This window comes from Podarcis filfolensis, assembly GCF_964270895.1.
Source record: "Podarcis filfolensis genome assembly, chromosome: 10".
In the NCBI taxonomy this organism is placed as follows: Eukaryota; Metazoa; Chordata; class Lepidosauria; order Squamata; family Lacertidae; genus Podarcis; species Podarcis filfolensis.
In genome coordinates this window covers 6334350-6357955 of record NC_139612.1, presented here as the reverse complement: position 1 = coordinate 6357955, position 23606 = coordinate 6334350, and the positions used below count along the sequence as shown (strand labels likewise).

Sequence of the window (23606 nt, the reverse complement as noted above, 5' to 3'; positions counted from 1 at the left end):
AACACCGCTTTCTAAAGCCTTCAGAGATTTACATTAACACCAGGGCTTTTTTCAGCGGGAACTCACCAGAACTGATGCTCCCCGCTAGGCGAAAAAAAGCCCTGATTAACACCCTTTTAACAATTTAAATTTATTCTGCTGTGCCAACACTTTCCATGTGTTTTTATGTTTCTTGATGGTAGGTGACAGGTGGTTCTTCCTTACTGGGCACTAACATGCTCCTTATCTGGATCAGGGCCCCACACCAATTTCCTGTTAAAAATCTCTCCCTCACTTGAGTACTATTTGCCTCTGAATGTAGCACCTTCAGCAGCAAAAAGAAAGAGGGGGGGTTGATGATTTTTGGGAGTAAACTGGCATGGCACCCCAATCCAGACTGAGAGTAGGTTCAGAAAGAGAGCCCTGTAGCTGCTTTACTTTCAAAATAAAAGTGGCCATTTTATGGATGCCTCCCCCGAAAACATTAAAAGTGCTACATGTAGTTTTCCCCTCAGCCTCTATAATTGTAAATCTCTTGCAAAAATCAGGTCTTGTCTTCCACAAAGAAACTGATCTTTTACAGCTTGCTTACCACTGAGCTGGAAAATCTCACTTGCAGGTACAGCGATAGAGCTCAGCTACACCAAGAACACTGTATCTTAAGCAGATAGTTGTATAATTAATGAGACTATCATGAAAGGAAGCCTGATAACTTGATAAGACACTGACTGGATAAGCCAGAAGATCAAGGTTTCTCTTTTTGTCCTTTCATTGGCATGCAATAAAATTCTGGGCAATCTTTCGTGCACCTCTGATTTTCCCCAATCAGTCTAACAGATAATAATACTCTGCTATAAATTTACATGAAAACCTCACTATTATTTTTTTCTTGCTGGAAAAAACGATATCTGAAATGAAAATGTGTGTCACTTTTTACATGTACTGTATTAGATTTCTGTCGGCTGTAAAACCTCAGAAAAAATTGCCCAGAACCAAGTCCATGTGCAATATTCTACTGACTTTGGAGTGAGTTGGAGCTACCTAATACCTCAGTGCTTACCTGCTGACCCCAAATGTTCTGGGAGTGTTTCACAGCCATCTGTCTTCTTTCCAACAAAAGGATGGAAAAGAATAACTTACCGTCTACCTGAAAGCCTAGTAGGAAAGTGAGTATAAATAATATCTGAGCTACTGATGTTATCAGAGTGGCCATATCGGTCTTCTAGACATATCCTCCCTTCTGTGATAGCAGCAAAGTACCACACAGAAGCAATACTGATCAAGCTAAGGATTTGATGGCTCTGTTGCACCACGGTTCTGTGCTATGCATGCTGATGTTGCTAGTTCATTTGGAATGAAGACATCCATTACAAGGAACAATATAGTTAGTAGTTCCACAAGCAAGACTAGACAGTTTCCATTATTTTGGAAACTGGGAAACTGATTTCAGAATTCATATGAATGAGAACCATATATCCCTCATTTACATAACCTGTTCAACTGTAATAACTTATCGTCAGTCTCCTATCTTTCCATATAATTAAACTGTAAGACTGTCATCATGCAGCAGTGGCCATGTGAATGGCAGCATGATGACAGAACAGCTGGCAGGGAGCCATGCAACAGTTCGGCCCAGACAAGCTGCAGAGGAACAGCCAGGACAACCTGGGAGATCAAAGGCTGAAGAGATGGGAGCTGCTCTGCCCTGCCTGTTCCCTTGCAGCTTGCCTGGACCATGGTTTGGGCAAGCTGTAAGGGGTGTGCGCAGTTTGGCTGAGCAAACAAGTGGTGGCCAAGACCAGGGAGTGACAAGGAGGATGTAACTAGGGACAAACAGGCAGGCTGGAAAGTTGAAGGTTGGATTGGCATGGAGTGGGCTTTGCAAGCTTTCTCACATTCCCCTTGTCACCTCTGCCATTTACAGGGAGGAAGGGTGATCACCCCTTTGTCTTGTCCCTGCAATGCTCCTTTCTCTGGCTTCCCACAGCAATGGCATTAGTGACCATGGGATGGGACCAAAGGAGAGAAAGTTTTAGGTTTGGGCAATGTATTGAGGGGAGAAGGAGTGCAGTTTGGATGTTCTGTAGGAAGAAGGGGGAGCATGGTTTAGGTCAGTGCTTCTCAAGATACCTGATGTGGTGGACTGGCAACTTTTTCCCAGTGTGCCAGGGAGCTGTACCATACTTGGTCCCTGAAACATCACCCTGAACCTGGGCTGTGGTGGAGTCACCGTGGACTGGCAGCTGATGGCTCATGGACTGACACCGCTCCATGGACAACCACTTTGTGTAGCACAGCTTTAGGTGGTCTGGAGGGGGGAGGGGAGCACAGATTGGGTGATCTGTAAGGGGATGGTGTTTGGGTGGTCCATAAGAGGAAGGGGGTTGGGCAAGATGTGAGGGGTTGTGTGGTTGGATGAAGTATAAAGGGCGGGGGTTGGCAAGGGGATGGGCGGTTTGAGGGGGTGGGGAGTAGGCCAGGTTGGCAAGTAATGGGAGCAGGAACACACACCTAACTGCATACAAAATTATCTTGTAACATCTGTTGAGAGACACGTCCTATGGCCTTCAAGTTTATGTATGCATATTATTTGTGTTGTGATTTTTGCTTATTTTCTCTATCTCTGTTTATGTGTTAACTCAGCCCAGTACGGTTTAGATTTTATCAGAAGTACTCTGATATGCAATGGGCCATTGACAATTTCTATCTTGGACCTGGTTGTGTAGACAACTGCAGAGGCCATGGAGACTGTCTGAAAGAACAATGTGTCTGTGATCCAGGTTTCTCTGGTCCAAACTGCTACTTAACTCAGACTTTGAAGGTAATCTAAATATCTTTTGGTGCAGACTGTACTGAATATGCAGGATAGAAAGTATTTTAAAAACTAAATACGCGTCTGTGCTAGAATTAATCTTCACATGCAAGTACCAATAAACATTAAAAAAATGCAAAACCTTTATTTATTTTTTGTCTGATTAAAGCAAACATGACACTTGTGTTCCCACAAAATATACTTTACATGTAAAATTACTCTTGGCATACTATAGGAGTGAAAAAACATATTTCTAAAAGCTAAATGTCTATTCTTTTTACAACTAAAATGTGAGTTGGTGACTGGCTTCTCAAATGTTAAAATCCTTTAACAGACTTTCCTGAAGGAGCGCTTTGACAACGAAGAAATTAGACCGGATTTATGGATGTCTCTGGAAGGAGGCACTGCTTGCATGGAATGCGGGATTCTAGCAGAAGACACAGCTCTGTATTTTGGAGGCACTACAGTGAGACAGGCTGTCACTCAAGACTTGGATTTGCGAGGTGCAAAGTATGTCAGGTTACTTAATAGAGTTGTACATAGCTAATATATTTTAATGAAAGTTTAAATAATGACAGAGCGGCAGACTGACTGGCTGTGGGAACAGACAAAGGTATATGAGCCTTTTACCCTTAAAGCACCCACTCAGAGTCAGCTCAGGAAGGCAGAACTTGGAAGAGTAAGTGAGAGAATCAATTCACTGGCCTTCGTAAAAAGAGTCGTTAAATTATTATCATCCACAGTTTCACAAGCACAAAACATGATTCACATTCTTAAATATCTATGTAGTCAGCAGCTGCAATCCTGCATACATTTTCAGTCACTTGAAATCAGTAGGTTTGGTATGTCACCAGTATGAAGGATTTAAGCCTACAAAATGTAATATGGAAGAGAAGGCAGGGGAGATAAGGAGTGCTTTGAAAGCCCCAGTGTAATTAGTTGTACTTTATAACAATGAACACTGGCTGTCACTCTGGTCTCACAGACGGAAAGGACAGAAGAAGTCTTGGTGGGGATGGTGGGGAAATAATTGACGTTGATTTGTTGGGACCCCCTGGTAGGTCATGGCCTGATCCAAGGTGAGTTGCAACAGGAGCACTACTACTATGCACATATATGGCTTTAGGATTAAGAATTAAGAAGTGGATCCTCAAATCCGTGCTTGATTTAAAAGTGGGTCCTGGGTCAGAATAGGTGGAAAATATCTCTTGTAGTCCTTTTAGCTGCTGTATTGAGTGGTACAAAAACTGCTGTTCGCTAAAGCAGCTAGACTGAGCTTGCATATGAGGTACTAAAATGGGCTAAAGACAGGGCTTTTCTTCAGCCAGAACTCAGTTCCGGCGCCTCTCAGGTGGGCACCATTGCCATCATAAGAGATCGAGGGAGGCGTTCATGGTGAATTTCAGTACCTCTTTTTCTAGAAAAATAGCACTGGCAAAAGAGTACTCTGTAGCGTTTCTTCTAACACCATTTCAAGGACTGTTTGGGATTAATAGGTCTAAGTTAGTTGTGTCTGTTAATTTTAGACTGTTTTCTCAGGGTAGGACTAACCACTGAAGACAAACCCCAAGTTTCCTTCATCCATTGAGATATTTCTGTGCCTAACAGCTGCCAGAAGGAATGGGGGGGGGGGAGAGATTTATAGTGAAGTTTCTTTAAACATGCAGAAAATTGAGGCATATGGTCGGGGCACAAGGTTGTCATGTTTATTTATTTATTTATTTTTAAAGTGCGAGTTATAAGTGTTTGTGCTCCTTCCCAGAGTCTTTATAAGTTAAATCTTCAGCTGGGGTAATGAATGGATCTTGTCTGAATGGCACATGCTTGTAAATGTGTGTGCACACAGGAAGGTGCCATACATTGCATAGCTATCCATTTTACATGCTTGGAGAGTATTTTGAACTGTTCATAACATATATGACTGTTAAGTTACAAGAATTACAAATTCTTGCAGTTTTAGGTTGTATCACATTCGTTTTCCAGGAGTTAAAAGTGGCATACATAAGTCCCACTCCTTTTACATTTTTACCCTCATAGTAACCCTGGCTGGATCTGGACACGTCAAAGAAGCGATTCAGTTAAACGCATTGCAAACTAATACAGGGAAATCTGGTAGGGAAAGATGGGACTCCACAGCGCCACCTGGTGTCACAGTACTATATCACATATAAAATGCATTTTAACGCTTTTCTTTACCAATCTAGCTGAGTCCCCTGCAAAGTAACTTAGGATGAGAGTCAGTTACTGCCCAAAGGTCACCCAGTGAAGAAGTAGGGACATTTGCTGATCCACCTCAGGCATTAAAATGTATTTGGCCAGCCATACAAGGGACAAGCGTTCACTAGTTGATTCCTACTGTATTTGGGGACCTGAGAGCTCCAATTATCAATATTGCAGGCCAGCGACCCCTCTTCTAATACAGATGTCATTTAACTATGCAATAAAGACTCATTACAGTTTCAATTCTGCATGTATTTTATACTCACCATGCAACTGATTTGAGGGTTCTTCCTTGTTTTGTATATGTTGTCTGAACTTGTTTCAATTTCATTTATGCGGGGAAATGTCTACTATTTCCTTGGGAGCATACAATTATTATGATTACCCATCAATGTCTTTTCATTCAGATTTTTACAATATTGGGGAAGAATTGGGAGTGAAAACAACATGACAACATGTCACAGACCAACATGTCGTAAGGAAGGAGTTCTCCTGGATTATTCAACAGATGGAGGCAAGGGTCTATTTTAATGATATCTAATAAATATTTCTGCTTATATTTAAGCACCGTACAGTTTCAGGGGGAAATCCAAAAAAAGAACATTGCCCCCAGACAGAAGTATGATTTGCAGCAGAGCAGAACCCTTGCTCTTGAAATTCAGTTACCTGAAAGTTATAGTTATCTAAAATCACTGGCTGCAAAAGCAAGCCCCTAATTCAGTATGCCTAGATGGCCTCTTTTCTGCCTTTTGTTCTGGTAACACAGACGCACAGGCACTAAAATGTGGTGTGGGAGGAAGGATAACAGTAAATCTTAAATCTGTGCTATATGTCAATATAATCCAGTGAAAACAGGCACTCTAGTTTATTGAAACTCCTCTGATAATCCAGATATTTTGGATGTCTCCCATGCCATTTAGATGAATAAAACTGTATGGTGTTCAGAAATATATTTTCATGCCCTCATTCTTGTCCTTGAACAATATTTTCCTGCATTTCAGAAGAAATTGGATGAACTGTTCCTCCTTTAACTACATGTCTTGTTGAAGACAATGAACTGCTTATTCTTAAGAATCTCCCATTGTTGCACAAGAAATATTCTGTTGGAAACTCTTCTATAAATAAACAGGATCTAACTTCTTTAAACTCACTTTATTTTTGTTATAAGGCAACTGACATTTAATCTGACAGCTAGTCACCTGCTGCTCTCCTGATACCATGTACATGTTAAGGGGAATGTAAGTTGAGTGACTGTGCACATTCACCAGAACGCATGGAGAATGTGCACATAACCCTTCTATGAAGAGGTGTGCACATTTCCAAGTCAACATACATAATCTCCATACAACAGGCTTTGGGGGATGTGCATATATCGACAATGTATATTGACTGGGAAATGTGCACACCTCTTCATGGAAGGGTTATGTCAGGCATGACCAAGCTTGGCCCTCCAGATGTTTTGGGACTACAATTCCCATCATCCCTGACCACTGGTCCAGTTAGCTAGGGATGATGGTAGTTGTAGTCCCAAAACATTTGGAGGGCTATGTTTGGCCATGCCTGGGTTATGTGCACATTCTCCAAGAGTCCTGGTGAACGTGCACAGTAGCCCGCTTTTATGCACATTAACCACTCAAATTACATTCCTCTTAATATGTCAGTGTACTATTTACATTGCACATGGTGAATCTCCTTAACATTCCTAATGAACAAAACTCTACCTCAGAAAATATTAGTAACGAAATGTGATTTTTTTCAGAGTGCCAAAAAAGATTATGCAACCACTTAATCAAATGGACATTATACCAACAGTTCTAATCAGTACACTTAGAAAAATCTTTAGTATCAAGGTGCTAGTAGGGAAGTGTTTGTCGTCTATTATCATATCCATTTTCAGGTATCTGTAGTTATGACTGGTTCAAAGCCACCCACTGAATAATGGTGGGCCACTTGAATCCAATCTCAACATGAGTTCTCAGATATTGAGTAGTTCTTACTTTACCTTGAATCTTTGTCCTGTAGGAATATCTTGGACACTGCTCCATGAGATGGATTATCAGAAATACATCTCCATCAGACATGATTACATCCTGCTCCCAGAAGATGCTCTGACCAATACAACTCGCCTGCGTTGGTGGCAGCCATTTGTAATCAACAATGGAATTGTGGTTTCGGGCTTTGATCGTGCTCAGTGGGCACTGGATAATGTACTGATTGGAGGAGCAGAGATCAATCCGAGTCAACTGGTAGATACATTTGATGACGGTAAGAGTCGAGCAAGTCACCATTATTTTCATCATTATGTTTTGTTGATTGGTGGAGTTTCAAGTCCATATTTGAATTTTTGTTTAAAGAAGACACGGGGGACTTTTTAAATAAGTTTTTTTCCAAAAAAAATAAATAAATTGCTCATAATAAAATATCTATCAATCTTGTAAAATAATGCTTCCTAGATATAGATATTATCACCATATTTTGAAATTGAATAGTTTTAACAAAATAGTTCTGAGCACCAAAGGTCGGCAAATGCTACGACTAAGAGGGTGGGGGTAGGGACTGAGCTCCCCCACCCATGTGGGCCATTTTGTCAGAGCTAGATACCTATCAATCAACTGGTTGACCCAACTTCAAAGGAAAGAACCTGGGATGAGACTTAAATTCTGAAAGCAGGGATTAGCTAACACTAGGGAATACCCAATCAGGAGCTGGGTAATGGAGCTGATCCCAGGAATCCCTGCTTTGGGAAGGGATCAACTACACTATGGCGCTCCCGATTGGGAATTCCACAGTACAGCTGATCCTGTGAGGTTTGTTGTCAGCACCAATCAGCTGATTGATACTGAGAGCAACCCTGAAGGTTGCTGGTCGTTCTTTTTCAGCTGCATCTTTACGTGCCCCATCCCTGATGTCACATGTCAGGTGTGGGGCAGGTGGACATGATTTGATGACAATCCAAATTAGGACCCCTACCAACCTGCTTTGGCTGCGGGAAGGAGGTTCCCCACCACTAGCTTAGATATTCATAGAGGGTTAAATGTGGCGAATATGCCACCACTCCTACTTTTCCTAATGCCTTTGGGAAGGTCAGAGGCAGTGTAAGTTAATTAGCCACTGCCTGTGGCTTCCTGAATGCCAAGCATAAAATGATAAATCTAATAAAATCCAGTGCACATTCTGAAGGCACATGAGGTCACCACCATGCTGAAGTTATGCATGTGTCTGGTCAGTATTTTGATGTGTGACCATCTGGGAGCCCCCTGTACATCACAATGTTCTCCATTATGGGGGGGGGGAATACTATACAAGCACACCCCTTCTCAAAGAACTCTGGTGGGAGAAGGATGAAAAGAACACGAACAATATATGCCTTGTCCATTTGCCTATCGCTTTTTGGAATATTCTATCATTCCATTATGAATATACCCCCCCAAAATACTTTTATCTATTTAGTACGTATTGGAACATTATGAAACTTCTCCTTAATTTTGTCTAATTGCTGTTAATAGAAGGCATTTCCCATGAAGAAAACTGGAGTTTCTACCCAAATGCCGTCAGGACTGCAGGCTTCTGTGGCAACCCATCATTTCATCTCTACTGGCCAAATAAGAAAAAGGATCAGACGAACAATATCCTGTCCTCTCGGGAACTCATTATACAACCAGGATATATGATACAGTTTAAAGTAAGAATCTTCTGTTCTTCCAAAGTAAAATGTTGAGTCCATAAGCATCAGGTTTGCCTAGAAATTCTGACAGGGTCAAGTGGGATGCCTGGTTCGGATTTCTATCAAATATTTACTGCATATTGCAGTAAATTTATTGGAATCACATTAGGGTGTCTAACAATAACATTGATACATAAATACTACTTCCATTCAAAGTCCAGGCTTTAGAAACGACTAGAGGAAAGGGATATTTTATTGTGCTCCGTTTATCTCAGGGGCAAGCCAGTTTTCCTCCTCACAAGTGGAATGTCATTATAACAGCACTACCTTTACTAGGATGTTGATTAACTGAAGCTCAGGAAAATTTAGGATGCCTATTTGGCTAGTAAACATTGGCTCACCCATGCAGAAGGTTATAACAGACAGGGGAGAAGGAAAGAAAGAGAACGTCAAAGCTGGAAGGATGTTGCTTTAATTTTAGTTAAAATTAAATTGCTATTGTGTTTGTTTCAGATTGTAGTTGGCTGTGAAGCAACATCTTGTGGAGACCTCCATTCCGTGATGTTAGAATATACCAAGGATGCTAGGTAAATCTATGTCCACAGTGAGCTATATTGTGGAATGGGCTTGAAAACTTGAAGTAATTCTTTAAAAAATCATTTTATATTATACATTTAAATTATATACAGACACACAGTTCAAGAGGCCCAAAATATACAAGTAGATTAGCATATACTTAAACAGTAAAATCACTGTTTGGAACCATCCAGTATCTTTTGCTGTTTTATTATTATTTTTTAATTATGTTTTTCAGATTCAGGTTGATTGGTTTTATTGTATATTTCTGTTGTATGCCATCTTGATATATGTATGAAAGCTTGGATCATAAACATTCAAATGAATCGTAAATAAATAAAATAAGATCCAAACATCATCATAAGAATGCAATAAATATATAGAAAGAATGAGTAGCTAAAGTTGTCCTAAATTCATCATTGCAGATTTCTTTGGAATCTGACGTATCTTGTTAGACCACTTTTCTTAATTAATTATCTGTGCAATCAGAAGATCCTTGGAACTAGCTTGGCCCCTACCCATTATGGAATTAGAAATGTGGAATTTGCAGGAATTCACTTGACACTTCAGGGTTTAAGTCATGAATTGAACCAAAACATCCAGTCTACATGGGGACCCTGTTCTTACCAGATTTATTCCACTGCTCCTGACAAAGTTCCTATATAATGGGATTAGGATAAGAAAATCTGTAATGGGCCAAAGAACTTCAGGACTTCAATCTTTGTCTGTTTATAACTCTACTTGAAAGAATATTGTTAAGGATAATATTTGTTTAAATACACCCATTTCCATGACATTTAGTAGGTACTCGACTTTTTTATTATTCTCTTCAGCTGCTGTAACAATATTATTTCCTTTGCTTCTTTCAGGGTAGATTCATGGCAGCTTGTCCAGACACAATGTCTTCCATCGTCTTCTAATAGTGTTGGCTGCTCCCCATTTCAGTTCCATGAAGCTACAATCTATAACTCTGTCAACAGCTCCACTTGGAAGAGAATAACTGTCCAGCTGCCAGATCATGTCTCATCCAGGTAGGCTACTGAAAGGTCATCTTATTGCATTGCAATAAAACATCATCTGCTTAGCTAGCACTGGTTGAGGGCGCAGAAGAAGAGGCAATTTAAAACATTATTTTCTCTCCGCTCTGGTACATAATCAATATTATTGGGGAAATATTTCCCCACAGTAAAAATAAATAGTGTTTCCAAGAGAATGTCTTGGAGGTTCAGTGCTTCGGCAGACACCCTGCTCCATTACTTGTGATATATTGGACAAAATAACGTTTGTGATTTTAATGCCCTGCATCTTCCACAGCCCCTTGAAACAGAGGCTAGCAAATGTTGTAACTGTAATACACAGAAGGCAGTAAAACAGCACCCAAGGCTGCAGCATGCATACACATGGTAGTCTCTATCCATTGTCTAACATGCCTATAATGTGTGCCAATATTACAATAAAACTTTTTGTGTTAGGATGTATTGTTTGTTACCATTATATCTCATCTTTCCTCCAAGGAGCTCAGTGTGGCATTTATGGTTCTCCCTCTCCCCACGTCATCCACACAACTCCTCTGTGAGACTGTGAGGCAGAGGGAGAGAGGGGCTGGCCCAAGGTGATCCAGAGAGCTTCCTAGCTGACTGACAGTTCGAACTCTGGTCTCCCCATCATAATCCAGCCATTCCTCTCTGTCTCACGGTGGCTATTTTATTTGCAGTGCGACTCAGTTCCGGTGGATACAAAAAGGAGAAGAATCAGAAAAGCAAAGCTGGGCGATTGATCATGTGTACATTGGAGAATCCTGCCCAAAACTCTGTGGTGGCCATGGATACTGTACGACCGGAGCCATTTGCATTTGTGATGAAGGATATCAAGGTGTCATGTTCCTTTTTGTTATTATTATTATTATTATTGTTATTGTTTAAACCTAGTCCATCGAAACTAACTCAATATTACACAGCAAAAGGGGTCTGGAATCCACCATGCTTCAGAGGACATCTGCTGAGACTCCTAGGCAATGTGTGGCTGGTACCTGAAAAATTTGGAAATGTGAATACAGAGACCATCTTTCACCTTGGAAGTACCATCAATAATAGTACTTCACACAGATCTAGATCCACCTAGCCCCTCCAAAATAGCGTGCACTTGCTTGCACAAATCACAGGCTGCGGTAGCAGACGGTGTGCTAGGGAGGCGGCACTCACCTGATCTCCTGACACCTGAGCCGCTATTGCTTACCAGGAAAGAGAGGGATGGGGAGGTCAGCAGAACCAATCTGGTAATTCTGCCAATGTGTTCGCACCATACTGACACCTACCCTTACCTGCTGTCAGGTGAGTGGCATTGCTCTTTCATGCCATCAGCTACTGACAGGGTACCTAAAACTCAAATAGCCCTGCAGTTCATATTTATGGAAGCCATTTCTGTTTTCAATTTTGAATTGGAAAAATTCAGTCCTGCAGGGGTGCAGCCTTCCAATGACAATCCAACAAAGCACCAGAACAGCTACGTGAGAACTGCCATTTAAATGATTGGTTAACTACAGTGATAAGTCCCTCGTTGTGGTTTGGGCAGTGTATTGCCCAAATACCATCAGTAATGAGAGAGAGAAATGTGAGGGTTTCCACCACCCCATTATTGGTTGTACAAGTACTGTTCAGAGGAATTAGTTCTGGGTTCCTCAAATGTACCGTATTTTTCGCACGATTGGACGCACCGGACCATAGGACGCACTTAGTTTTCAGGGGGGGAAATCAAGGGAAAAATATGATCCCCCCCCCGCAGCTCTGGGAGCAGTGGACAGGCTGCACGCAGCCTGTGCGCTACTCCAAGACCTTCTCCCTGCTTTTGCGGGAGGTGGCGGAATTCCCCCACCTCCCGCAAAAGCTCATAGGAGCCCCGCGTGACTCCTGCGGGCTTTTCGACCAGGAGGGAGAAGGGACTGAAACAGCCAGTCAGTCCCTTCTCCCTCCTTGGGGAAAAGCCCCCAAGAGCCGCTCGCTCTTTAAAGGGTGCGCGGCTCCTGCGGGCTTTTCTAGGAGGTGGGGGAATTCCCCCACCTCCTAGAAAAGCCAGCAGAAGCCGTGGAGCCCCTTTAAAGAGCGCACGGCTTTTGCCTGCTTCTGCGGGAGGTGGGGGAATTCCCCCATCTCCCGCAAAAGCCCGCAGGAGGGAGAAGGGACTGACTCGGCCAGTCAGTCCCTTCTCCCTCCTTGGGGAAAAGCCCCCAAGAGCCGCTCGCTCTTTAAAGGGTGCGCGGCTCCTGCGGGCTCTTCTAGGAGGTGGGGGAATTCCCCCACCTCCTAGAAAAGCCAGCAGAAGCCGTGGAGCCCCTTTAAAGAGCGCGCAGCTTTTGCCTGCTTTTGCGGGAGGTGGGGGAATTCCCCCATCTCCCGCAAAAGCCCGCAGGAGGGAGAAGGGACTGACTCGGCCAGTCAGTCCCTTCTCCCTCCTTGGGGAAAAGCCCCCAAGAGCCGCTCGCTCTTTAAAGGGTGCGCGGCTCCTGCAGGCTTTTCTAGGAGGTGGGGGAATTCCCCCACCTCCTAGAAAAGCCAGCAGAAGCCACGGAGCCCCTTTAAAGAGCGCGTGGCTTTTGCCTGCTTTTGCGGGAGGTGGGGGAATTCCCCCATCTCCCGCAAAAGCCCACAGGAGGGTTGGAGAGTAGCGGGAAGGCGTCGCGCGCCTCCCCGCTGCCCCCCATCCTCTGGGGCTGGCGATGGGGGAAGCGCTGCTTTCCCCACCGCCAGCCTCAAAGAGCAGACTCTCCTGGCTTCAGCCGAAGCAACACGAAGCCTCCGGAGCGCAGGCTTCGGAGGCTTTGCCTTGCTATCGCTGAAGCCAGGGAGCCTGCATTCGCTCCATAGGACGCACACACATTTCCCCTTCATTTTTGGAGGGGGAAAAGTGCGTCCTATAGAGCGAAAAATACGGTAGTGCTACACATTCAGCAGACTGGTGGGAACAATGTACTCCTAGGGCTGTCTGGGATTAACATTTACTAAGGATAGTGAATTTACCAAAAAGCATATTTACCAAAGAGCATTAATCTGTATTCCCAACATGTGCAAACATAACCAGTGTCCTATCAATAGTGTTTCTGCTCTGAAAAAGTTATGTCTGTGAATGATGTCTTTTTAGCTGGCAAAGATGAAATCACTAAATAAAATATAATCTCAAGACAAGTATGATGCATTATGGCAACTAGTCTTGAATATATGTGTGAAATAAGATGCTTGATCTACCTCCATGTATTTATTTTTTATATAGGGCTAAAACTGGGAAAGAAAATATATGGCATTTTTAACATAGGTTATTTGAAAGTCAATGAATGTTTATAATTTAATCAGTCTACAAATAAAAGAGCCTGTATCTGAGGACTTACAAGTGACTTTCAGTGTTTTAAAGTGTCGGGAGAGAAGGAGCTTGGTGCTCTTCTGGGGTAATATTTCAAGTCGAGCATCAAGAGCTTTCGCTTTCCCTCAGCCCCAAGTTCAAGGACTTAACCTGAAGCACAGGCTTTGCTTAACCATGAACATAAATTCTCAGTTAGAGTATCTCAGTGCTGTCAGCATTGTAATTTTTATTTATTCCTTTTCAGGGGATGACTGCTCTGTTTTCAGCCACGACCTTCCCAGTTATATTAAAGATAATTTTGAATCTGCAAGAGTAACTGAAATAAACTGGGAAACTATCCAGGCTGGGGTTATAGGGAACGGATGTGGGCAGCTGGCACCGTTTGCACACGGAGATTCTCTGTATTTCAACGGATGCCAGATAAGGCAAGCTGTAACTAAGCCCCTGGATTTGACCCGAGCAAGGTAATTTTGTGTTGTCATGAATCTTAAATATATATTTTTCAATTTGCGTGAGAAAGTTAGTGTTGAACACAATGGCATTAGGGGAACACAATGATATTAGGGGTACAGGTGGAATGAAAATAACCTTAGGAAATAAAATTACAGGGATTGTTTTGCAACATGAGTTGTGTTCTGCTGTTCCCTCCACTCATTTGGCCTAGATCAAATGGTGCTATGGCTAGATGAGCTCACCTCCAACACAGAGGCATTCGGTCAGACTTCTGAAAAGGGGGACCTACATGCGCATATATCACCTTCCAGCTTGAAGTGTCTTTTCCTTGCCTCACTACCCTGAGCAGGTAGTGGAAGAGGGGGCAGATTGTTCCATCTGGCCATCTGAAATGCTTGCCCTGCTGGGACAATTGCCTTGGCACCACATGGAAATCCCTCCCAAAGAATCTTAACTCTTGTAAGAGTCAGTTTTATTGTTAGTAGTTTTACTCTTAAGTGTTAGATCATGCAGTAAAGTAATTTCTATTCTATTCTTTTAACCTCTCCTCTTATGGTTTTTCCTCCCCAGCAAAATAATGTTTGTTTTGCAAATCGGAAGCCTTTCTCAAACAGACAGCTGTAACACCAATCTAAGTGACCCTAATACGGTGGACAAGGCAGTGTTGCTCCAGTACAGTGTAAATAATGGGATTACATGGCAAGTCATTGCACAACATCAACCAAAGGACTTTATACAAGCCCAAAGAGTGTCTTACAATGTACCACTGTAAGTACCCAGTAATACTACCAGTCTCTCTTACCGCAGACAATCCATGCAAAAGAAACCCAACCACACATTAAAGTAAAAACCAGGGTGGGTGGGGCAGACACTGAAAAGTGAAATGCGTCTTGCCCTGGAGGGGGATGGATGTGACCATTAAAAGTTATTTATGAGACACCAGCATTTTTAATTAAAGAACTAAATCTTTTTTTTAAAAAAAATGAACTGTGAAAGAAAAACCTTTTATTTTCTGAGCCTATATAGTTTAAAAGTGAAAATTTATGTGGTCTGTATTCACTCGTGACTTTTCCAATGATATAATAATTTGACAATTTCCCCCACAGATGTTGTTACAATTTCAAGGTGGTCTTTGTCACTTATACTCAGTGGAGCCTGCTGCCCTTTGGAACTGGTAGGGTGGAAAGCAGGGAGCCCAAAAGAGAAGATGGAGACATAGTCAATGGCAGACAGAGCTTCCTAATTCTGGTTTTGTCCCCATCCTCCTCCTTGCAATACTGAGACAGAGGAGGAAGCTGACAGCCAACACTACCTGCTAGACTGCTTGTGAGGTGATAGGCAGGTGCAAGCTGGCTGAGGACTGACCGGGCTTGGTGGGTCAGTGCCCTACTTGCCCTAGTGGACAAGCGTCTGCTGCTAGTTCTATGGCAAGTAAATAAAACTTAGCCTAAGACTTGACATTTAGCAGCAAATTCAAGGTTCCCAGCTGGTTACTTGTCTCCAGTGTGCAGGAGTCTGGGGACCTCTTCAAAGAAGTAGCCGCAATTGCAACCTGGTTCCAAGATCGGATTTCCCAGTCAACTGGGGAAAGGATGCTAGGGAAGGGTTTGCAGAGAAAAAAGTGATGGGTACAGAAAGGATTAAACACATTTTGTGACTTGCCACTTCTGCAAGTCTCATCCATCCTGGCTTGTATTATGTGGAATCCCCTGACATCATAACAGTTGCTAAGACGCAGCTAATTTTAGCTCCTTTGCCTCAAACCACTGCTTTGTGACATTGTAGCTAAAAGTCCATGGGACGTGGGTGGCGCTGTGGGTTAAACCACAGAGCCTAGGACTTGCCAATCAGAAGGTGGGCAGTTCGAATCCCCACGACGGGTTGAGCTCCCATTGCTTGGTCCCTGCTCCTGCCAACCTAGCAGTTCGAAAGCACGTCAAAGGGCGAGTAGATAAATAGGTACAGCTCCGGCGGGAAGGTCAACGGTGTTTCCGTGTGTTGCTCTGGTTCGCCAGAAGCAGCTTAGTCATGCTGACCACATGACCCGGAAGCTGTACGCTGGCTCCTTCGGCCAATAAAGCAAGATGAGCGCCGCAACCCCAGAGTCGGCCACGAGTGGACCTAATGGTCAGGGGTCCCTTTACCTTTACGTAGCTAAAAGTCCATTAATAGGATTGGACCATCTGCCTTTGGCATCCTTAGACTAATATCATAAATGCACCCCACCCTCAAATATTTTTTTCAGAACGCTGTTAAGCTTGATAAATCTTGAAATAGCCTGGAAGCACATGGTAGTTCAAACAATGCATATGAGTCTTGTTTCCTGTTTGTTGTTTATTGCCAAACACATTTCAGACTTTCTGCTCTGCATCTCCTGGAACAGACTGTGATATACAGATAAGACTACGAGAGAGCTGTATTGTCATGTCCAAGGACCACAAGCAGTGCCTCTTCAAGGATAACCCCCCATGCATGCTAAACGTCTGCTTGCCTCCTCTCTAACTTCTCCTCCTCTGTCTGCCCCTTTAGGGAGGCACGAATGAAGGGAGTGCTGCTTCGCTGGTGGCAGCCCCGCCACAATGGCACAGGCCATGATCAGTGGGCTCTGGACCACGTAGAAGTTGTTCAGTGAGTATAAAACGTCGTCTCGTATCACCACCACCCTCATCTTGGAAAGTGCTGGTTTTTCCACAGCATGGCACATTTCAGTTTAGTAAGGAGCTCTTCCTAGTCCCAGGAGAGGGTATGTGTTTGAGGTCAGCTGCAGGGTAGAGGAGTGCACTGGGCACTGTTGTAAAATGCAGGAAGGGGAAATGTGGGGTTTAAACTGCTTTTGAATTGCTGATATTTCTGTGCCCCATTGTCCATGGAAGAGGATGTGTGTGTTTCAGCAAGCAAGGTGTGAAGCTGAATTGCATTTTGAAGCACACTACAGAACTGTAGTATATGATGTTCTTCTGCAGTTATAAACACAATTCACCTGTAACACTAAGCCAAACCATGACTTGGTGTAAACAAGCAAATGTGTGGGTTCCTGAAAAGAAGATTGCAGTCACTGTGCTCCTCCTGCAGTCCTGCTGCTGTTAAATTACTCAGGTCTAAGGCACGGCTTGGTTTAGCATTGTATTAGTCTTGCTTCAGACTAGCCACAAGTTGTAACCAAGGTTTTGTTCCTGGTTTACTGTTTGTGGATTGGGAGAGACAAAGAACAAACTCAGGTTCATACGTGAAGCTAAGTCAAACCATGACTAGATCCTAAGTAGCACAGCAGCAGCAAGATTTGAGGAGGAGCACCACAGCAACAATTCTCTGGGAACCCACAACTTTGATCATTCAAGCCATGGTTGGCCTATCATTGCGGGAGAATTGGGCCATATTGCAATTGACTTGGGCTTCAGCCTTAGCAACTAATGCCTTATTCACCCCCCACCTTTTTCCCCAGTAAGCAGGTGGCGTTCAGAAACAGGGTTCATTATAGCAAGTTTCTAAGGGCAGACAGCACTACATTCATTTCCCTGCCACAATCTTACCAAGTAAAATGTTTTTGTCCTGTTGATTCTTCCCCTGGCTAAAATGGTCTCACAATCAGAATAACCAGTTTATGCTTATTGCATCACAGAAAGATGACCAACTTTTTCTCTAACAATTTAGTTCCTGACATTCTAGTGTCATGACGGGCTGGGATTCATCGCTCCAGTGGTTGGCTGAGAGAGGTGTGCCTTCCCAGTAGATAGGTTCAAATGTTATTTTATTGAAAGCTTTCAAAGTGTAATGGAGAGTGATGGAGCTTGGATTATATCTTCAAACATTTTTGCTCAGCTGTTAAACTATTGGTTTCTTGATTCACATTTAAATTAGGGCTGTGGAAGTATTAATTGTATTAATTGGTACACTATTTGACTCAGTCATTATCACTTTTTGCCATATGCTTTATCTGTGAAAAGTGCTAATAGTATGACTGGGTCAGGTGCTGGTCCCAATCCAGCTAAAGTTAGTTGTGACTAAAGTCCCCAAGTTATGTCCCATTGAGAGTAACAGGATGTGGGCACAACTAACTTTAAAAAGTTCAGAGCCACTGGCTTGGATCTAAACTTGCCCCATGCTCCTCCTACTGCAGTTCCTCCCAACCCAAAGCTGCTCCTGGACATCAGGGGACACTCCAGAACGCAGCACAGAGGATTACAGTGGAAGGAAGGAATTGGAGAAAATTGGGTGGAGGTGCCTTGCATGAGTTCCCATTTGTGCAAGATGCCTCTGTTGGACTTTTGTCCATTTACTACCCCTTACACCCCATCCCATCTCATTCTGAAGGGCTACTTGACTCTCAGAACCACTGGGGAAGCTTTGGGGAAGCAAATGAGCACTCGTTTCAAATCTGGATCCAAGCCATTGTGTTGATGATTTTTAAAATGATGTTGAATTAGTTTGAAGAAATATCCTATTGCCATTGAATAGCTTCAAACTGCTAGTTGTATTTTCAGCCGTGGCTGACTCTGTTAAAGCAAAACTGTAAACTGTCTTTCAAAACCTCAACTTTATGGACAGCCCTAATTTAAAGTAGTAAATATGACAATAGCAACTCGGATTACGGCATCTAGATAGTCCTGCTCTAGACTTCACTGCAAGGCACCTGCTTGCATGTCACTCATGCCCACCCCAAGTATTGATTCACGCTTGGCTGCCTTTTGCTTTTTGTCTTTGTTATTTCAAACACACCTTGCTGACTTTGCCTCCATAAAATCAAAATCTAAGTTTGAAATAGAAAAAGGAAACAGAGTTTTATTCTTAACTCACCAAGTACATTTGATGCGGATTATGCATACATAATACACAAATACATTTTAAAAATACTGCATTTGGGGGTAGAATAAAGGTAGCTTGGGTAAATCCTAACTTTTCAAGATTTTCATCTTTAAAAATTAATGGGGGGGAGGCAGGGAGGATAGAGCTTTCATATTAAAGTTGGAAAGGATATTTCTTACCATGAAATACTTCAGATTTTTCTATATATGTGCCACTTTATTCCTTAGAGGCTCACAAAGTGGCTTTTAAAGAATAAGTAAAAAGCAGCATTAAAAACATAATAATTTCTGATAATTTTGCACATTAAAGCAACAGTGGCAAAAAAAAAAAACCAAAACAGGTCAGTCATCTCAATTTCCACAATGAGCTTAACAGAATGTTGGTTTTTACCTACCACTGGAAAGTCTTAATAAACTCTCGTTGGAAACAGCGCTAAGATGACCCTTTTCTAATAGTGGACAATCTTACATGAAATAATGGCGTAGCACTGTAACGTTCTCGTTGTAAATCTTAATTCTATCTATATATGAGGAAAGGCACTTCCTAAGGAGCCAGCTAGATTTCAGGGCAGTCATCCATGGGAATTAATAGAAGAAGAAGCATCTGAACATGTATTAAAGAGAGTTAAGGAAATGAACGTGCTATGGTTAACTTGGATATACAGCATCAGCTAGCTGATCTATAGGTAGGGCCACTAGATGCGAAAGAGAGTTCCTGTATACTTATAAAAGCGGTACAGAAGAGAAAATTCCAAGTGCTGCAGCTATTCTTATTTCTGATAGGCTGTCATGTGCAAAAATTCCCTCTTCTACACAACCCTTAAAGGTAGTCCTCCTTGGCCCTGCATCTATAGCCTTCCTGCAGTCTTATTCTAAGGGCTTGTCTCCAATGTATGGCTCCATCAGATAGGTTTTACACAAGCAGGGTGCAGAAACAACCCTTAGGTTGAAGCTTTCCAAATTTTTCATGTTGGTGGCACACTTTTTAGACATGCATCATTTTGCTACACACTAATTCAGTTCTACTGGCAAACCAGGTGTTAAACTAACCCCTTTCCACCCCCAGGAGGAGCACGGGGAGTGTGTGTGCAACACACTGCAGCCAACACACTAACGTGTCGCGACACACAGTTTGGAAAGCTCTGCCTTAGGTTATGCAGCTCCCTTCTGCATCCGGAACCTGAACAAGATGCAGACACATGTCCATTTCATAGGACCAGGTTAACCAAACATTGCTGGACTACAACTCTCATCTTGAGCATTGGCCATGCTTTCTGGGGCAGGTGGGTGTTATAGTCCAGCACATTGACCACCCCAGCTACAGAAATATACCCCAGCCACATGATCCACCTACCACAAAAAGGAAGATGGGGGGGGTCTACAGTGGCACCCGCAGTTCCTTATTATTATGACATTAATTAATCCCTGCTGCTGCCATCCAGTGGCCATTCCATGTTGGCTCCTCCTATATATGCCAGTAGGAAAATGCCAGCAGGGACTAAAGAACTCTGAGACTTTTATCTTTTAAGAGACCATGTCACAAACTAGATATGAGGGTTAAACCTGATGTTAGTCATACTCAGAGTAGCCCCACTTAAATGAATGGACACAGTAAACTTATTGTTGTTGGCATCTGTCTGTCTCAGGAGACAATGGGAGAAGTCTTCAGGGGTGAAGTCAAAAGACAGCCCAATGTTTGTCGCACAGTTCGGCCTTGTGTAGTTGTTTTTGGGTTCACAAATAGCCATTGTGGTGTGGAGCCTGACTGGGAGCATGGTGAGGAAGAGGGAGAGGAGCTACTACTACTACTACTACTACCACGACTTATTATTCTTAAAAGTTTATTTACCATCCTTCATCTGAAAACTTTGCTCCCATTATGCTCCTGATCAGAACTAGTCACACCATATCAGCTGTTTGTGATGGGAGAAAAGATTCCATTGGCATCAAGGACCAACGGTGTGAACAATTATCACATCTAGTTTGGCTCTCTGTCTCTTAAATTATAAGGCCTAGAATTCATTGCATTCTTGACTGCATATATGGTGGCGGGGGGGGGGGGGACATTTTTAGGCAAATCACTCACTTGGACCTGGGGAGGGGGTCTTTTTAGGATAAATACTTTCTAGGAAATAATTTTTGCTCTCTGCACTCCTGTATTTTATCTCCAAGAGTAAAACTTGGAACCAACTTTGTATTCTCTGTTCTGTGCATGTCACTTCTCCCTTAACCAAAGCTCACTGCCTGCTTTGCTATACTGTGGAAACCACACAATTATATATATATTTTTGCATGTCCATCTTGAATAATCGTTTCTTTGTGAAGAGGGCAAGCCCTTATTAATGACTTAAGAAACAAAGATGTCAAATGTTACTAATAGCTGGAGGATGGGACACTTGGTCGCCCATCCTTGTTCAATGACTCTCATCAAAATGTTAATGGCACATGAATTTGGAAGTAGCCCCATAATTCCTTTTACAAATATTATCTTTATCTTTATTAAAATTGGAATAATCATGTTATGACTTTGGGCTTATGGGCATGTTGTTAATCTTTCCATAAATATCACGCTTTTCATTATTAAGATAATTTCACAGTTTTGGCACAAATGATTTTGGAAAATTTTATTGCAAAGAATCACCATGCTTTTTCTTAAAAGATTAAGATATGAAATCTAGCTTCTAGCAGTATGAAATTGCATTCATTTCACTAGCCATCTTTCTTTGCTTCATCTCCTAAGCACAGAGCCATTAATATACGTATAGGAAAGTTTATACCTACTCCAGCACAGAAAAGAAACTGTTGAAATATTGCAGCATTATATTAATTTTCTCATTATTTATGTGAACATTCAGCTATGTGGTTGTATTTCTATAACAATTTATACTTGTAAAATTATTTGAATGATGAAATAAGCATTTTTTTTAAATCAGAAAGTAATTTGTTCAATTTTTATTTTCAAAAGAGATGAAAAATCCTATATTGCCTCTAAACCTCATCAGTCTTTTATGACTAATCACAGTGCTGCATGCATTGAAATACATTTTCTAATTTGTGTTGTATTTCATTATTTGCTGTCATTGGTTTTACACTAGAGTAAGGTAAGTAAACTTATTACCACAATATCCGTGCAGTCATTATACTTTTACAAATATTCTTTTGCTCACTTAGCTAAGTCTGATTACTGTGGCTCGAAGGTGACAGTGATCAGATTCATTTACACTAGCAAACATGGAAACGTGAACTTCTCTGCCCGTAAAAGGCATAATCCTGTTGTCCTGTGTTGTTTGATGCCCTTAACAGCTGTAGTACATCAAAATATGCACCCAAGAGTCTTGTCAAATGCCTCTATTTGTCTTCACAGAGTTTCAAAATACAGCATAGAAACTCGTTCCATACAGTTTCAAATCTACAAATATAAGCACAGAAGCACATACGGGGCTGCTATAATTCATTTTTATTTTTTAAGAGCAATAAATAATCAGTCACATGAGATTAAATAATTTGATGCTGGCTGCTCACTGCATAGGAAGTATAGTTTGTGACAGAGCACATACTTCCAAGGGACCAAAGCCCCCTTCTTCTATTACCCAGGGGGTGGCTGGAAAGTGAGGTCATGCCCTCTTGTCCTAAGCCTAAACATGAGCAGCTTCTTCCAAACATCCTCACTGCATACATCCAGGGAGCAAAGTTAGCAGTGCAGTGGGGATCACATGAATGATGCTTCTCAAGTGTCCCTGTTTTCCAGGGACATCCCTGATTTAGGAGAAGCCGTCCCGGTTTCTGATTTGATCCCGGAATGTCCCACTTTTCCTTAGGATGTCTCAATTTTTCATTGGAGAAATGTTGGAGGGTATGGCCTTATCCAACCCCTGAGCCATCTGAAGGCAATCCTGTATAGCGAAGTTTGTTTAATGTTTTATTATTATTTTTATATGTTGGAAGCTGCCCAGAGTGTTTGGGGCAACCCAGTAAGATGTGTGGAGTATAAATAGGAAAATTATCATTATGGAATGGGATGCCCCTATTTTCATCGGAGAAATGTTGGAGAGTATGGGATGAGGGAAGGATCTCTCTACACAGAAAGCTAGTACGTTAAGGAGACCAGGGGAGAAGCTTTCTCCCTTACAAAGAGTTTTCAGTGAGAAGGGAATGTTTTGTTTGGAATTGTGCAGTCATGTGAACCCATTTCTCATCTGAAGTGGTATGGACTTTTAGTTTACCATCTCAAAGAGAACTAGATCAAAGCCATTTTAAAACAACAGCAGGAAGTTGTGGTAGGTTAGGCAAGAAGAATTTTGGTTTGGGTTTTAATTTTGGTTTTGGCACGGGTTGTTACATTCTGTGTTCTGCTGTGGCAATACAGCAATTCATTAAGTTCTTTTATCTTGCTTTAAGATATTGGTATTTGAATTTATTTCTCACATATGAGGAATGTTAACTTTTGAGAAGCGTCTTGTCGGAAGAATGCCTGATTCAGACTTTTACCTGTTTGTCTACATCAGTGTTTCCCAACCTTGGATCTCCAGCTGTTTTTGGACTACAACTCCCATGATGCCTAGCTAGCAAGATCAATGGTCAGGGATGATGGGAATCGTAGTCTGAAAACAGCTGGAGACCAAAGGTTGGGAAACACTGGTCTACATAAACAATCACATTCATCATCAGGACAAATGGAGCCCACCCATCCTTGACATGGCCAGCAGCAATTCCTGTGATTGTGGTAACTGAATAAAGTGCCACAGCAGTC

The 23606-nt window shown here is 42.2% G+C and overlaps 1 protein-coding gene across 4 annotated transcripts in view; it reads left to right on the top strand.

Moving 5' to 3' along the window:
- The window catches only part of RELN (reelin), a 291904-nt gene that overhangs the window by 265724 nt on the left and 2574 nt on the right, over nucleotides 1–23606 (top strand). For all 4 annotated transcript variants that reach the window (XM_083574837.1, XM_083574836.1, XM_083574839.1 and 1 more), the window contains 12 exons: nucleotides 931–1145; nucleotides 2623–2800; nucleotides 3126–3301; nucleotides 5419–5525; nucleotides 7034–7276; nucleotides 8518–8693; nucleotides 9189–9262; nucleotides 10121–10282; nucleotides 10966–11123; nucleotides 13846–14065; nucleotides 14625–14822; nucleotides 16584–16682. In XM_083574837.1, coding sequence (XP_083430963.1) covers nucleotides 931–1145; nucleotides 2623–2800; nucleotides 3126–3301; nucleotides 5419–5525; nucleotides 7034–7276; nucleotides 8518–8693; nucleotides 9189–9262; nucleotides 10121–10282; nucleotides 10966–11123; nucleotides 13846–14065; nucleotides 14625–14822; nucleotides 16584–16682 — 2006 coding nt within the window. The remainder of the gene's footprint in view (nucleotides 1–930; nucleotides 1146–2622; nucleotides 2801–3125; nucleotides 3302–5418; nucleotides 5526–7033; nucleotides 7277–8517; nucleotides 8694–9188; nucleotides 9263–10120; nucleotides 10283–10965; nucleotides 11124–13845; nucleotides 14066–14624; nucleotides 14823–16583; nucleotides 16683–23606) is intronic.